At 46.7% G+C, this 17,172-nt stretch overlaps 1 protein-coding gene across 1 annotated transcript in view; it reads left to right on the forward strand.

Moving 5' to 3' along the window:
- Positions 1-17,172, forward strand: part of LOC126458136 (sialin) — a 388,874-nt gene that overhangs the window by 271,982 nt on the left and 99,720 nt on the right. The window contains exon 4 of the mRNA XM_050094978.1: positions 13,336-13,529. Within this exon, the coding sequence (XP_049950935.1) occupies positions 13,336-13,529 (194 nt within the window). The remainder of the gene's footprint in view (positions 1-13,335; positions 13,530-17,172) is intronic.

Raw genomic sequence — 17,172 nt, forward strand, 5'->3', positions numbered from 1 at the left:
AATGTTCATGTCTGGGGAGTTTGGTGGCCAGCGGTAGTGTTTAAACTCAGAATGTTCCTGGAGTCACTCTGTAGCAATTCTGGATGTGTAGACTGTCGCATTGTCCTGCTGGAACTGCCAAAGTCCGACAGAATGCACAATGGACATGAATGCATGCAGGTGATCAGACAGGATGCTCACGTACGTGTCACCTGTCAGTCATATCTAGACGTATCAGGCGTCTCATATCACTCCAACTGCACACGTCCCCCACCACGACAGAGCCTCCACAAGCTTGAACAGTCCCCTGCTGACATGCAGGGTCCACGGATTCCATACCCGTTCACGTCCGACCACGCAACATGTTTCCAGTCATCAACAGTCCAATGTCGGTTCAAAATGGTTCAAGTGGCTCTGAGCACTATGGGGCTTAATATCTGAGGTCATCAGTGCACTAGAACTTAGAACTACTTAAACCTAATTAACCGCCGGCCGGGGTGGCCGAGCGGTTCTAGGCGCTACAGTCTGGAATCGCATGACCGCTACGGTCGCAGGTTCGAATCCTGCCTCGGGCATGGATGTGTGTGATGTCCTTAGGTTAGTTAGTTTTAAGTAGTTCTAAGTTCTAGGGGACTGATGACCTGAGAAGTTAAGTCCCATAGTGCTCAGAGCCATTTCAACCTAATTAACCTAAGGACATCGCTCACATCGATGCCCGAGGCAGGATTCGAGCCTGCAACCGTAGCGGCCGCGTGGTTCCAGACTGAAGCACCAAGAACCGCTCGGACACAGCGGCCGGCTTCAATGTCGGTGTTGACGGCCCCAGGCGAGGCGTATAGCTTCGTCTCGTGTACTCATCAGGGGTACACGAGTAGGTCTTCGGCTCCGAAAGCCCATATCAACGATGTTTCCTTGAATGGTTCGCACGCAGACATTGTTGATGGCCCATTCTCTTCAGTCGTCGTGGGTCCCGTTCTTGCAGGATCTTTTTCCGGCTTCAGTGATGTATGAGATTTGATTTTTTTTTACCGGATTCCTGATATTCACAGTACGCTCGTGAAATGGTTGTACGGGAAAATCCCCACTTCATCGCTCTCTCGGAGATACTGTGCCCCATCGCTCGTGCGCCAACTATAACACCACTTTCAAAGTCACTTAAATCTAGATAACCTTCCATTGTAACAGCAGTAACCGCGCTAACAACTGCGCCACACACTTGTTCTCTTACACAGGCGTTCCCGACCGCTGCGCCGTATTCTGCCTGTTTACATATCTCTGTATTTGAATACGCATGCCTATACCAGTTTCTTTGGCGCTTCAGTGTATATGTTGCCGTGGCTTCGTACATGAAGCACATCAGGCACGTATGTATCCTGCTCAAGGGATGTTGTCGGTAGTACTGATTGGACTAGACGCTTTTCCACCGTGTTCGACGTGTATTCAATGGAATGCTGGTCTGGCACTCAAGTCAGCTGCAGTATCTGACGAAGGTGAGAGCGCGTTGCGGCAGTGACACTGTGAGCGTGGGCCTTACGCTGCCGGAGGAGCACATGAAAATACCAGACCACACACGAGCGCTGTTTCACTCTCATCGATCACCCTCATAGATTCCCAATTTGGCCCCATCGGATTTTCATCTGTTTCCAAAACTTAAAGAACACCTTCGGGGACTTTGTAGTTATGAGCGGTGCAAGCGAAGGTGAGGATGTGGCTCCGACAGCAGAGTCAGACATTCTATAGTGACGATATCAGCAAATCGGTCTCTCGTTGGGAGAAATGTGTTCTTCGCCAGGGTGACTGTGTTGGTAAATAGGTATGTACTCATGAAGAATAAAGGTGTAGAATGTTAATAAAGTTTGTTTTATGTAAAAAGCCTTAAGAATTTTCACATAAAAAATTCGGAGCCATTACTTTTCAGCAGGCATTCGTAGTATACGTTAGGTGAACGCTTCGTTTAACGAAGCGCATAAAACATGAACCAGTTTTCAATAAGTGAGGAATTTAAGCAACTTTGAATGTTAATCGCAAAATAAATCTTATAAAAATTTCCAAAACCTCACATGACCTTCTGATCACATATTAATAGCTGTCCAGTGACCTCTTTCGAAGATATTAAATTAAATGTTCTCAAGCCTATTCCAGACACTATCTCACATTGCAACTGTTTCGAGGTCGTTAATAATTCTTTTATGGGTATCGCAACAACGCTAATGCGAGAGAAAAATTTGTCTGTTACTTGTATGCATCAGATTTCGTCTTACTCCTGTCCCCATACAATATTGTAATGGAGATAAAGCTCGGGCCCTTGATACCCAGAGAACTTGTTTGCTGCAGCCAATCCATCATTCTCGAGTGTCAGGATTCTCTTGGCTCGTCACCTCATAACCAGAATATAGAAGGACTTCATTGTGGTAAAATAACACGTCCTGCAGCAAACGATAATTTATTAATATCAATTGTTCATACTACGGGAAGTTAATACATAAACCATTCACTTTGCACCATGCTTTAACTGTACCATGGTGAACGTATCATGCTTGTAAATCTGTAACTATACATAAAGCATTATTATAACTCAGTTCGGTCACACAGGAGTCCTAGTCAACTGTGAACTAAAGCTCATCACATATTGATGTAAGAGCCATATCGATAGGATCACAAATGAAATTGGTTTGATTAGTTAATGGTTTAGTGTGAATAATCGAAGATCAGCAATTACCGAACGACGAAACTTCAATCATTGCATCGTACCTCTTTTGTCAAAGTTTCATCCAACTTCTTCGCATTATGCCTATACGTACCTAAATTTCGATAATTACTACTATTTTTAGGAAGCACACTGAAACTTCAACAGGCAAATACTGTGGGGGCTAGAGATATCTTAACACAAATTTTTTTCGTGGTTTATGTGGGAAAGCGATGAACTGTACGCATAACTCTGGAATGCCTAGAGCAATTTCTGCTTGGTACTGCATGATATCGTATCTGGAAAAATACATTGTTGGAGTAATACTGCCCTGTCGCCCTTAAGGGTGCAATGCGGGTGTGTAGTGGATGAAACGTAAACTAATCGGAAACTAAGTATGTTAGTGTCGAGTCTCTACGCTTCAGAGCCAGTACATTTAATCCCCAGGGACGGTGGCAGTAGGAAAGGGTTGCTCTGGAACACTTTGAACGATTTCAGCCAAACGTGGTATACATAAAGCTTGTTAACAGGAGGAAAAGTACACTGTGACTAGGGCTTCCTTAGTACTGTATTCCTAGGTATGGATGTAGAGGTAGGGGACGGAAGAAGATGGCATGCTAAGCATAACCCCGGAACACACGAAGAAATATTATCTAAAATCTATACAAGGTAGAAAAATAGTGGAGGTGTAAGAAGCAGTCTTTCGCCAGTACCGTTTAGTGTACGCATCAGAGAAGTAATGTCGGAAATAAAGGATTCATGGTGAAAGTATATAAATGATAAGATTCGTTGAGGACATTGCAGTCTTCAATAAAAAGTGAGGAGCAATTGCAGGAACTTTTCAATGTAATGAAGAGTGTAACGAGTACAGAACATGAATTGAAGGTAAACCAGAGGAATACAAAACAAACGGGGACAAGCATAAATGAGGTAACGATAAACTTCAGAACTAGTAACCAAGAAGTAGACGAAGTGAAGGAATTCTGCTACCTTTGAAGCAAAATAACATGGGTAATTGACCAAATAAAGTCTACTAGCATCAAACATCGGCCTTAATTTGAGGAAGAAATTTAGGAGAATGTACTTTTGAAGTGCTGCATTGTATCGATGTGAGTAATGGATTGTGGGAAAACCGGAAAAGGAGTGAATCGAAGCGTTTGAGATGTGGTGCCTTGGAAGACTGCTGAAAATTAGATGGACTGATATGATAAGAAACGAGGAGGTTCTGGGCAGAATCCGGGAGGAAGGAAACGTATGGAGAATACTGACAAGAAGAAGGGACATGCTGCTAGGCCATATGTTACCACATCTGGGAATAACATCTACATTATTAGTAAGGTAAAAACAGTAGGGGAAGACAGAAATTGGAATGTGTCCCCCAAATAACTGAAGAAGCTGGGTACAATCTCCACTCTGATATTAAGATATTGGCACAGGAGAGGAAGTCGTAATGGGGCGCATCAAACCGATATGACGACCCAAGAAACAAAAGATTAAAGAAACGCTCCTATCGCCAGCAGAAGTGTGAATGAAGGTTGGAAGGATACGAAACATAAAAGTATTGAAAACGACCAATGTTAACGCAGAATCCCTACCTCCTGGTGTTCCCAGGATGATTAGCGACATCTCCAGAGATATCTCAGCCCTAGTTGTGTGAATTAAGTTTGGTGTCAAAATTATACTGATCAGCCATAACACTATGACCACCGACCAACTATCGATATAAACCCGTCCAGGCGATAGCAGCGTCACACGGCGAGGAATGACTGCTAGTCAGACATATGCGCGGTGAATGTAGTATCAGTGAGCATGCTGTCCGTGTGTAGTATGGGGAAGGCTCGTGATCTGTCTTTGACTGAGGGCAGATTTTGATGGCCTGAAGGCTCGGCACCAGCATTTCAGAAACTGCACGACTTGTCGGGTGTTCGAGGAGTGCTGTGGTGAGTGTGTTCAAGGCGTGGCGAATCCAAGATGAAAACACGTCCAGACTGCGCGGAGTCGGACGGCCACCCATCATTACAGGTGTCGAACGTCGCAGACTGAGCAGTCTGATAAAACAAGACTGGCGGTGAACTGTGGCGGAACTAACACCAGACTTTAATGCTGAGCAGAGTACGAGTGTGTCTGAACACACAGCGCACGATACGCGTCTAAAGATGAGTAACCGCAGCCGACGATCAGTGCACGTGCCAGTGTTAACATCACGGTATCGGAAACTATGGCTGAAATGGGCACGTGATCATCGACAATGGACTTTGGCGCAGTGGTAGACTGACGCATGGTCTGACAAATCCCTGTACCTTCTTCATACCGATGGGAGGGCCCGAATTCGTCGTCTTCCAGGGAAACAGCTCCTTGACACCTGTACTGCGGAACGGAGTCAAGCTGGCGGCGGCTCCATTACACTCTGAGGAACATTCAAGTGGGCATCCACGGGTCCAGTGGAGCTCGGCAAGGCATCATGATGGCCAAGGAGAATCGTACCCTGTTTGCAGACTACGTACACCCGTTCATGACGATCATGTTTCCCGCCGACAGTGGCATTTTTCAACAACATACGGCGCCATATCATACGAGCAGAAGTGTCATGGAGTGATTCGAGAAACACAGTGGCGAGTTACAATTGATGAGCTGGTCCTCCAGCTCGCCAGATCTGAACCTGATCGAACACATTTGGAATGTGGTTGAACGTGGCATCAGAGTTCACCGCCCCCCTCCTCGGAATTAACGGGAAGTAGGTGGCTTGTGTATGTAGATGTGGTGCCAACTCCCTCCAGCGACCTAGCAAGACATCATTATTTCCATGCCACAACGCGTCGCCGCTGTTATCCGAGGCAAAGGTGGACATACCGGCTGTTAGGTCGGTGGTCATAATGTTCTAGCTGACAAGTGTATATTACAATGATTTTGTAAAAGATTTGTACATTGTATTCACACTTTTAAAAACATTCAAGTAAAGTAAATTTGCTTTTAGCTTATAGACAGATTTAATACCTTTTTTATACATAATACAAAACTCCGATAAATAAGTAAATGGGCTGCCCCAAGTAAACATCTATTTAAGTATGAAGCTGAACAGATCTGCCCTTTGGTTCTGTGCTGGCCTCGTGGAAACCCAAATCTCAATACGTCATAATAGGGCCTAGTCTACTATCTCCATGGAGCCCAGTGTTTTTGTGGGACTTGCTAGAGACCAAATAATAGGCATAAAGTTGCTTCTGAGTGATTTTCCTGCGAAAGATCCCTGATGGACTGTCGCCTGGTACAAGACGAAAGAGAACGGACAACCCTTAACAGTGTAACAGGGACTTCATACAACGACTATACCGCCAGGATTCAGTACGAAAGTTCCGTGAGACCAGTGTGCACTTGTACATTTACGAGGGGGGTTCAGTAAGTAATGCAACACAGTTTTTTTTTTTTTTTCTAAAAGCAGGTTAGAATTCCAGTACATCCTATTATTCCCGTCAGATCACCGAAGTTAAGCGCTGTCGGGTTTGGCTAACACTTGGATGGGTGACCGTCCAGGTCTGTCAAGTGCTGTTGGCAAGCGGCATGGACTCACCCCTCGTGAGGAGCTACTTGATTGAAAAATAGCGGCTCTGATCATAAAAATTGACAATGTGCTGAAGAGCGGTGTGCTCATTCATATCCGCCGAGGATGACGCGGCGACAGTTCGTCATGGTTGGGCCTTGTGAGACCTATTCGGACGTCTATTTTTGTATTATCCCCCCTCTTTTGGCTACAAAATCCTATTTTTCAACATAACCTCCGATCAATGTGACGACCTTGCTCCACCTTATTTGAAGGGCCTGTATGCCTCCATGGTATCACTCTACTGGTCGACGTTGGAGCATTATAAAAGCACATGACCGAATTTGGAAGCGGCCTCAATGTGAATTTCCATTTGACCGGCTGGTAGAATCATGCAATATCTAGATTTATGGGAGATTCGGATGTGAGCAGTGAGCAGATGCTGGACTGCACTGGAATGTGACGACAGGCATACTCGTCGTCGAGGTTCCGATCGAACACGTCTGACCACCACACGGGAGGAACGCCATATTGTGCACTAAGTACATCGTAACATCTCCACGATTCCGCTTGCCTCCCTGCAACATCGTGTGTCATCCCGTAGTATTGATCAGAGACTAGCAACAGCCGGACTAGAGAATTACTGCCCGCTACGTAGGCTGATGTTAACATGGCAACACAAACGGTTGCATTTGGACTGGTGGCACGACCAGCAAGGTTCGGCTGATGATGAATGGTGTCGTCTTCTATTCAGCGATGAATCGCGGCTCTGCACTACCTCCCATGACCATGGTCGACGAGTATGGCAGCATCTTGGGTTGATATCACATACTTCCAATGTTTTGGAGAGCACAGCGGTGTTACTTCTGCTGACACGAAGTGAGGAGCCTTCGGGTAGGACTTCAGGTCACGGCTGGTAGTGATTCAGCGAACTCTGACGACATAACGGATCGCAACACACATCTTGCATCCTCACGTGTTGCCGCTCATGCGACAGCATCATGGTGTCATTTTTCAATAGGAAATTGCTCGTCCAAACATCACCGTAAACTGTCTGCGAGGTACTGAGATCTTGCGGTGGCCAACATGATTCCCAGTTCTGTCTCCGACTGAACACGTGTGGAACCTGGTCAGTCATAAACTCCATCCCAATGCTGCTGGAATCCAAGATATCAAGGACCAATTACAACAGTTGCGGACCAGTTATCCTCCAATAGGGTATAATGGGTTTTTGGCAGCCTTTGCCAATAGAATCAGTGCTAGCATGCGGACAAGTGGGGGCTCATACTGACTAGTTCTTGGTACATTTTACTCTATTTTCAATCATTGAAATAACATCACATACCTTCTAAACCCGTGAAGTTTCATTTGTTTCTTCTTCCACTTCTGGGTTCCTTAGTATTTTTGCCAAATAGTGTAGTTTTCACGTTGCAACGGCATCATAAAACAAAATGGTTCAAATGGCTCTGAGCACTATGGGACTTAACATCTGTGGTCATCAGTCCCCAAGAACTTAGAACTGCTTAAACCTAACTAACCTAAGGACATCACACACATCCATGCCTGAGGCAGGATTCGAACCTGCGACCGTAGCAGTCGCGTGATTCCGGACTGAGCGCCTAGAACCACTATACCACCGCGGCCGGCACGGCATCATCCTCGAAAAGCCTCACGTCATACGTTATTCACCACATTATTTATATGGAGTGAACCGTAAGAACTCTATAACTTGCAGTACTATACTAGATTTACATCTAGCGATTACACCTCTTTAAGCTACGACTCGCATGAACCGCGGCCAATACCAGCTTTATAGGGGACGCTGCTTCAGATCCTCACGCCCCGTATGCTCGTTCCTTGTGGTACTTGGTAGGGAACGGCAAATTCGCCACACGCCAGCGCCTCCATTCCGCCATCTCACTGACGAACCTTTCTGCCCGCACTGCGCAGTCGTCGATTCGCACTCGCACCGCTTGACATGTGCTGTGATGGGCAGCTGTTGGGGTCTTACACAACGTATGCTGGCGCTCCTGTTGCGACGGCAGCCAGAGTCTATCACGCCGCACGAACTCCTACACCCAGATACTGCTTACTTTTCCACTACCAGGACGAACGCCGTCAGCTGGCTGAAGGGCAAGGTGCTGTATTACATTTTGCAAGCCGCGCCCGAAAGCGCTCTCGACTTGTGACTCCGCCTAATGGCGACCCATGAGGCGTTCCGCCGCCATGCTGTGTATCGAAAATGACTATTGAATTATCTAGGCGCATTATTCGAGGGTCCTCCTGCCAATAGGAGGGTTCCGAGAAGTAGAAGGCACACTTGAAGACGATTCAAGGCACATGATTGACCCTCTGATAAAACGATTTAGAGTTAGTCCCCCCTCCATTCATTACGCGAAGACGACTCCGAAGCTTCTGGTGGTGGTAGTAGGTCCAGTTAAAAATTATATATATATATATATATATATATATATATATATATATATATATATATGTGTGTGTGTGCGTGTGTGTGTGTGTGTGTGTGTGTGTGTGTGTGTGTGTGTGTGTGTCTGAATAGAACATTGAGGCCAGGCCTCGCAAGACGCCACCTTTTTGCCCCCGACCCTCCTCGCGGGTCAATAAGGTTAAGAAAGGAAAAAAAAAAGCAGGTAAGCAGTTGGGGAAAAAAGCTCGACGAGCTTACTTTTATCTGCTAGGGAGTCCTGAATCAAACCGAAAATCTAACAAGAAATCCATTTTGTTCACTACTCGACCGTGCGGAAGTCTACCGAATGCCTCTACATCTACATCTACATTCATACTCCGCAAGCCACCTGACGGTATGTGGCGGAGGGTACTTTGAGTAGCTCTATCGGTTCTCCCTTCTGTTCCAGTCTCGTATTGTTCGTGGAAAGAAAGGTTGTCGGTATGCCTCAGTGTGGGCTCTAATCTCTCTGATTTTATCCTCATGGTCTCTTCGCGAGACATACGTAGGAGGGAGGAACATACAGCTTGACTCCTCGGTGAAGATATGTTCTCGAAACTTCAACAAAAGCCCGTACCGAGCTACTGAGCGTCTCTCTTGCAGAGTCTTCCACTGGAGTCTATCTATCATCTCCGTAACGCTTTCGCGGTTACTAAATGATCCTGTAACGAAGCGCGCTGCTCTCCGATGGATCTTCTCTATCTCTTCTATCAAACCTATCTGGTACAGATCCCACACTGCTGAGCAGTATTCACGTAGTGGGCGAACAAGTGTACTGTAATCTACTTCCTTTGTTTTCGGATTGCATTTCCTTAGGATTCTTCCAATGAATCTCAGTCTGGCATCTGATTTACCGACAATTAATTTTATATGGTCATTCCATTTTAAATCACTCCTAATTCCTACTTCCAGATAATTTATGGAATTAACTGCTTCCAGTTGCTGACCTGCTATATTGTAGCTAAATGATAAAGGATCTTTCTTTCTGTGTATTCGCAGCACATTACACTTGTCTACATTGAGATTCAATTGCCATTCCCTGCACCATGCGTCAATTCGTTGCAGAACCTCGCGCATTTCAGTACAATTTTCCATTGTTACAACCTCTCGATATACTACAGCATCATCCGCAAAAAGCCTCAGTGAACTTCCGATGTTATCCACAAGGTCATTTACGTATATTGTGAATAGCAACGGTCCTACGACACTCCCCTGCGGCATACCTGAAATCACTCTTACTTCGGAAGACTTCTCTCCATTGAGAATGACATTCTGCGTTCTGTTATCTAGGAACTCTTCAATCCAATCGCACAATTGGTCTGATAGTCCATATGCTCTTACTTTGTTTATTTAACGACTGTGGGGAACTGTATCAAACGCCTTGTGGAAGTCAAGAAACACGGCATCTACCTGGGAACCTGTGTCTATGGCCCTCTGAGTCTCGTGGACGAATAGCGTGAGTTGGGTTTCACACAATCGTCTTTTTCGAAACCCATGCTGATTCCTACAGTGTAGATTTCTAGTCTCCAGAAAAATCATTATACTCGAACATAATACGTGTTCCAAAATTCTACAACTGATCGACGTTAGAGATCTAGGTCTATAGTTCTGCACATCTGTTCGACGTCCCTTCTTGAAAATGGGGAAGACCTGTGCCCTTTTCCAATCATTTGGAACGCTACGCTCTTCTAGAGACCTACGGTACACCGCTGCAAGGAGGGGCGCAAGTTCCTTCGCGTACTCTGTGTAAAATCACACTGGTATCCCATCAGGTCCAGCGGCCTTTCCTCGTTCGAGCGATTTTAATTGTTTTTCTATCCCTCTGTCATCTATTTCGATATCTACCATTTTGTCATCTGTACAACAATCTAGAGAAGGATCTACAGTGCAGTCTTCCTCTGTGAAACAGCTTTGGAAAAAGACATTTAGTATTTCAGCCTTTAGTCTGTCATCCTCTGTTTCAGTACCATTTTTGTCACAGAGTGTCTGAACATTTTGTTTTGATCCACCTACCACTTTGGCATAAGACCAAAATTTCTTAGGATTTTCTGCCAAGTCAGTACATAGAACTTTACTTTCGAATTCGTTGAACGCCTCTCGCATAGCCCTCCTCACAGTACATTTCGCTGCGTGTAATTTTTGTTTGTCTGTAAGGCTTTGGCTATGTTTATGTTTGCTGTGAAGTTCCCTTTGCTTCCGCAGCAGTTTTCTAACTCGGTTGTTGTACCACGGTGGCTCTTTTCCATCTCTTACGATCTTGCTTGGCACATACTCATCTAAAGCGTATTGTACGATGGTTTTGAACTTTGTCCACTGATCCTTAACACTATCTGTACTTGAGACAAAACTTTTGTGTTGAGTCGTCAAGTACTCTGAAATCTGCTTTTTGTCACTTTTAGTGAACAGAAAACTCTTCCTACCTTCTTTAATATTTCTAGTTACAGCTGAAATCATCGATGCAGTAACCGTTTTATGATCGCTGATTCCCTGTTCTGCGTTAACTGTTTCAAATAGTTCGGGTCTGTTTGTCACCAGAAGGTCTAATATGTTACCGCCACGAGTCGGTTCTCTGTTTAACTGCTCAAGGTAGTTTTCAGATAATGCACTTGAAAAAAATTTCACTGGATTCTTTGTCCCTGCCACCCGTTATAAGCCTTTGAGTCTCCCAGTCTACATCTGGCAAATTGAAGTCTCCACCCAGAACTATAACATGGTCGGGAAATCTACTGGAAATATTTTCCAAATTTTGCTTCACGTGCTCTGCCACAAGAGCTGCTGAGCCAGGGGGCCTACAGAGACATCCAATTACCATGTTTGAGCCTGCTTTAACCGTGACCTTTAGCCAAATTATGTCACATTTCGGGTCTCCGTCAATTTCCTTCGATATTATTGCACTTTATATCGCTATAAACACGCCTCCCCTTTCACTGTCCAGCCTGTCTCTGCGGTATACATTCCAATCTGAGTTTAGAATTTCATTACTGTTTACATCTGGTTTCAGCCAACTTTCTGTCCTTAGTACTATGTGGGCATCGTGACCGTTTATTAATGAGAGCAGTTCTGGGACCTTTCTACAGACGCTCCTGCAGTTTACTATTACCAAATTAATATTGTTATTCCCTGTTGCGTTTTGCCTACTACTACCTTGTCGCTTCTCAGGAGGCGTCTTGTCGGGCCTAGGGAGGGAATTCTCTAACCTAAAAATCCACATGTGCACTTCACACGTACTCCGCTACCCTTGTAGCCGCTTCCTGCGTGTAGTGCACGCCTGACCAATTAAGGGGGCCCCTACATTTCTCCACCCGATAGCGGAGGTCGAGAAATTTGCGCCCCAGATCTCCGCAGAATCATCTGAGCCTCTGGTTTAAGCCTTCCACTCGGCTCCAAACCAGAGGACCGCGATCGGTTCCGGGAACGATACTACAAATAGTTAGCTCAGATTCCACCCCGCGAGCGAGGCTTTCCGCCTTCACCAACTCCGCCAACCGCCTGTATGAACTGAGTATGACCTCAGTATTGGTGCAGACATGAGCAACAATTTGCAGTCGGGTGCACCCAGTGCTCTCTATCGTCGCCGGCAGGGCCTCCTCCACATCTCGGATGAGACCACCCGGCAAGCAGGCAGAGTGAACACTGGCCTTCTTCCCAGACCTTTCCGCTGTTTCCCCAAGGGGCTCCATCACCCGCCTAACGTTGGAGCTCGCAATCACTAATAAACACCTCCCCCCGTGTGCCTGCTCGGACCTTGCTGAAGGAGCGGCCACATGTCCACTCACAGGCAGATCGGGCAATGCCACACGGCCAGCCTCCACATTGACCCTCCGCCTCGTGGGGCGCGAACGCCTTTGAACCCGCCACTCCCCTTGGGGAGAGGGTGGCCCAACCGCGCCCGGTACCCGCGAAGATGTCTCGACAGCAGGGACCGTGGGTGAAGCGTGTAACACCTGGGGTGTACCACGCGACGCACCAGACTCCCCACTGCCACTACACTCCGAGGCAGCAGCCTGAAGACGGCTGACCGCGGCTATCAACACGTTCAGCTGTTCGCGAACAGTGGCCAGCTCTTCCTGCGTCCGTACACAGCAGTCACACATCCTATCGATCCTAAGAAATCAACAATGTACTGCAGAAAGTTAATCAACTTTTAACTAGACTGCTAATTCACTAAAGCCGGCTGACAGGTGACTAAACTGTGGTTACTAGACACTTCTAGTTGGAAACAATGAAAATAAGGACTAACTGTCTCTGGACTGTATTCGAAACAAACACGAAATCTATGGAACACTATTACTAGTACTCGAAAAGTAAAGCTTGCTGAAAGCAAAACACACGGAAAAAGAATTGACAAGTAAGAAAAACACAGTCAATATTTAAATTTACGTAGCTTGCTGCTCATCAGATGTGAAGGAGACGGCAGTTACGACGACACTGCCATCCAGAAGTTGATGAATTCGGTATCACTCTTGGCGACGTTCTGTGAGTCCTTTTGATCTGATGTACGAAAGAGCAAGCTGAATTTCAGAAAATCTCTGTTTTTCGGGATTCGCGATGATTCCTATAGAAGGGATTTATTTTCACCAAAACTGTCACGACACGCGAGCATAAATTTTGCTCCACAGCTGTACAGCAGATCGGCGTCCGCTGACCCTTCTTCGCTTCTTCCCGCAGGCTGCCTGTCATGCCGGCAGGTGCTCAACATCATGGTGATCCTGGGCTTCATGTTCAACTACATGCTGCGCGTCAACCTGACGATCGCCATCGTGGCCATGGTGCTGCCCACCAACCACTCGCAGGCCGCAGCCGGTAACGCTACGCTCGGCTCCTCGCCGTCCACCGCCCTGGACAACGCCACTCTGGCTGAGGTACGCATCTCACCTCTGCCACAATCTCTTCTCCAATGTCTTGTCGTAGGTGGGAGTATCAAATTTAAAATTTTGCAACTCGGCAATCACCGAGTTATTAGTTAATCTCTGTTCTATATCTTCATTCTTCTAATTTTTCCTAGCGTTTATCCCCTATCTTCGCGCGACCGGCATGTCAGCTGCAATCGTCTGTCAGCCCGAATTTTTTGTCCCCCGTCTGCCTGCGTATAGTATTATCCCTTGTGGAAGACAACCCTCCTCTATAATGGTACAGAAGCATGATGCCCTGCGATGTCACCCTAGGGCTCTACGACACTTCAGACAAAAAGGTGTCGACACATGTCTGAAGTAGTGCTGGAGGGAACTGACACCATGAATCCTCCAGGGCTGTCCATAAATCCGTAGGAGTATGAGGGGATGGAGAACGTGCAAGGCATCCGAGATTCACTCAATAATGTTACTGTCTGGGGATTTGAAGTCCAACGGAAGTGTTTACTCTGAAGGGTGTTCCTGGAGCCATTCTGTAGGAATACTGGCCCTGTAGGGTTTCACAATTTCCCAAGTCCGCCGGAATGCATAATGGACGTGAATGGATGCAGGTGATCAGACAGGTTACTTACGTACGTGTTACATGTCATAGTCGTATTTATACGTATCAGAGGTCCCATATCACTCCTATTGCACGCGCCCGACACGATCACGGAGCCTCCACCAGCTTGAACAATGTCCCGCTGACATGCAGGATCCACGTATTCATGAGGTTGTCTCCATATCCGTACACGTCCATACAATTTCAAACGAGTCTCGTCCGAGCAGCCAATATGTGTTCAGTCATCAACAGTCCAATGTCGGTGTTGACGGGCCCAGGCGAGGCATAGAGCTTGTGTCGTGCAGTCATCAAGGGTACACGAGTGTACCTTCGGCTCCGAAAGCCCTTCCGATGATGATTCGTTGAACGGTTAGCACGGAAATCTGCAGCAGTTTGCGGAAGGGTTGCACTTCTGTCGCATTGAACGTCGTTGGTCCGGTTCTTGCAGGATCTTTTCCCGGCCGCAGCGACGTCGGAGATGTAATGTTTTACCGGATTCCTCATATTCACGGTACACTCGTGAAATGGTCGTACGGGAAAATCCGCACTTCATCGCTACCTCGGAGATGCTGTGTCCCATCGTTCGTGCGCCGACTACGACACCACGTTCAAATTCTCTTAAGTCTTGATAATCTGCCATTGTAGCGGCAGTAACCGACCAAACAACTGCGCCAGACACTTGTTGTCTTATACGAGGTGCATTCAAGTTCTAAGGCCTCCGATTTTTTCTCTAATTAACTACTCACCCGAAATCGATGAAACTGGCGTTACTTCTCGACGTAATCGCCCTGCAGACGTGCACATTTTTCACAACGTTGACGCCATGATTCCATGGCAGCGGCGAAGGCTTCTTTAGGAGTCTGTTTTGACCACTGGAAAATCGCTGAGGCAATAGCAGCACGGCTGGTGAATGTGCGGCCACGGAGAATGTCGTTCATTGTTGGAAAAAGCCAAAAGTCACTAGGAGCCAGGTCAGGTGAGTAGGGAGCATGAGGAATCACTTCAAAGTTGTTATCACGAAGAAACTGTTGCATAACGTTATCTCGATGTGCGGGTGCATTGTCTTGGGGAAACAGCACACGCGCAGCCCTTCCCGGACGTTTTTGTTGCAGTGCAGGAAGGAATTTGTTCTTCAAAACATTTTCGTAGGATGCACCTGTTACCGTAGTGCCCTTTGGAACGCAATGGGTAAGGATTACGCCCTCGCTGTCCCAGAACATGGACACCATCATTTTTTCAGCACTGGCGGTTACCCGAAATTTTTTTGATGGCGGTGAATCTGTGTGCTTCCGTTGAGCTGACTGGCGCTTTGTTTCTGGATTGAAAAATGGCATCCACGTCTCATCCATTGTCACAACCGACAAAAAGAAAGTCCTATTCATGCTGTCGTTGCGCGTCAACATTGCTTGGCAACATGCCACACAGGCAGCCATGTGGTCGTCCGTCAGCATTCGTGGCACCCACCTGGATGACACTTTTCACATTTTCAGGTCGTCATGCAGGATTGTGTGCACAGAACCCACAGAAATGTCAACTCTGGAGGCGATCTGTTAAACAGTCATTCGGCGATCCTCCAAAACAATTCTCTCCACTTTCTCGATCATGTCGTCAGACCGGCTTGTGCGAGCCCGAGGTTGTTTCGGTTTGTTGTCACACGATGTTCTGCCTTCATTAAACTGTCGCACCCACGAACACACTTTCGACACATCCATAACTCCATCACCACATATCTCCTTCAACTGTCGACGAATTTCAATTGATTTCACACCACGCAAATTCAGAAAACGAATCATTGCACGCTGTTAAACTAAGGAAAACGTCGCCATTTTAAGTATTTGAAACAGTTCTCATTCTCGCCGCTGGCGTTAAAATTCCATCTGCCGTACGGTGCTGCCATCTCTGGGACGTATTGACAATGAACGCGGCCTCATTTTAAAACAATGCGCATGTTTCTATCTCTTTCCAGTCCGGAGAAAAAAAATCGGAGGCCTTAGAACTTGAATGCACCTCGTATAAGCGTTGCCGACCGCAGCGCCGTATTCTGCCGATCGTGCAGCCACGTCTCGATCCCTGAGTCAACAGATGGGGACGTTTGCAATACAACAACCATCTGCACGAACAGTTCGACGACGTTTGCAGCTGCATGGATTATCAGCTCGGAGACCATGGCTGCAGTTACCCTTGGCGCTGCATCACAGACAGGAGTGCCTGCGATGATGTACTCAACGACGAACCTGGGTGCCCGAATGGCAAAACTTCATTTTTTCGGACGAATCCAGGTTCTGTTTACAGCATCATGATGGTCGCATCCGAGTTTGGCGACATCGCGGTGAACACACATTGGAAGCGTGTATTCGTCATCGCCATACTGGCGTATCACCCGGCGTGACGGTATGGGGTGCCATTGGTTACACGTCTAGGTCACCTCTTGTTCGCATTGACGGCACTTTGAACAGTGGACGTTACATTTCAGCTATGTTATGGCCCGTGGCTCTACCCTTCATTCGACCCCTGCGAAACCCTACATTTCAGCATGATAATGCACGATCGCATGTTGCAGGTCCTGTACGGGCCTTTCTGGATACAGAAAATGTTCGACTGCTGCCCTGGCCAGCACATTCTCCAGATCTCTCACCAATTGAAAACGTTTGGTCAATGGTGGCCGAGCAACTGGCTCGACACAATGCGCCAGTCACTACTCTTGATGAACTGTGGTATCGTGTTGAAGCTGCATGGGCAACTGTACCTGTACACGCCATCCAGGCTTTCTTTGACTCAATGTCCAGGCGTATCAAGGCCGTTGTTACGGCCAGAGGTGGTTGTTGTGGGTACTGATTTGTCAGGATCTATGCACCCAAATGGCGTGTAAATGTAATCACGTGTGAGCTCTAGTATAATATATTTGTCCAATGAATGCCCCTTTATCATCTGCATTTTCTTCTTGGTGTAGCAATTTTGATGGCCAGTAGTGTAAGTTTACAACCAGCCTTCGTTTTACTCGTGTTGAGCCTTCTTGCAGAATGCAGCTACCTTCCCCCTAGCAGCACGTCTTGT

The sequence above is a fragment of the Schistocerca serialis genome, chromosome 2 (assembly GCF_023864345.2).
Source record: "Schistocerca serialis cubense isolate TAMUIC-IGC-003099 chromosome 2, iqSchSeri2.2, whole genome shotgun sequence".
Lineage (NCBI taxonomy): Eukaryota > Metazoa > Arthropoda > Insecta > Orthoptera > Acrididae > Schistocerca > Schistocerca serialis.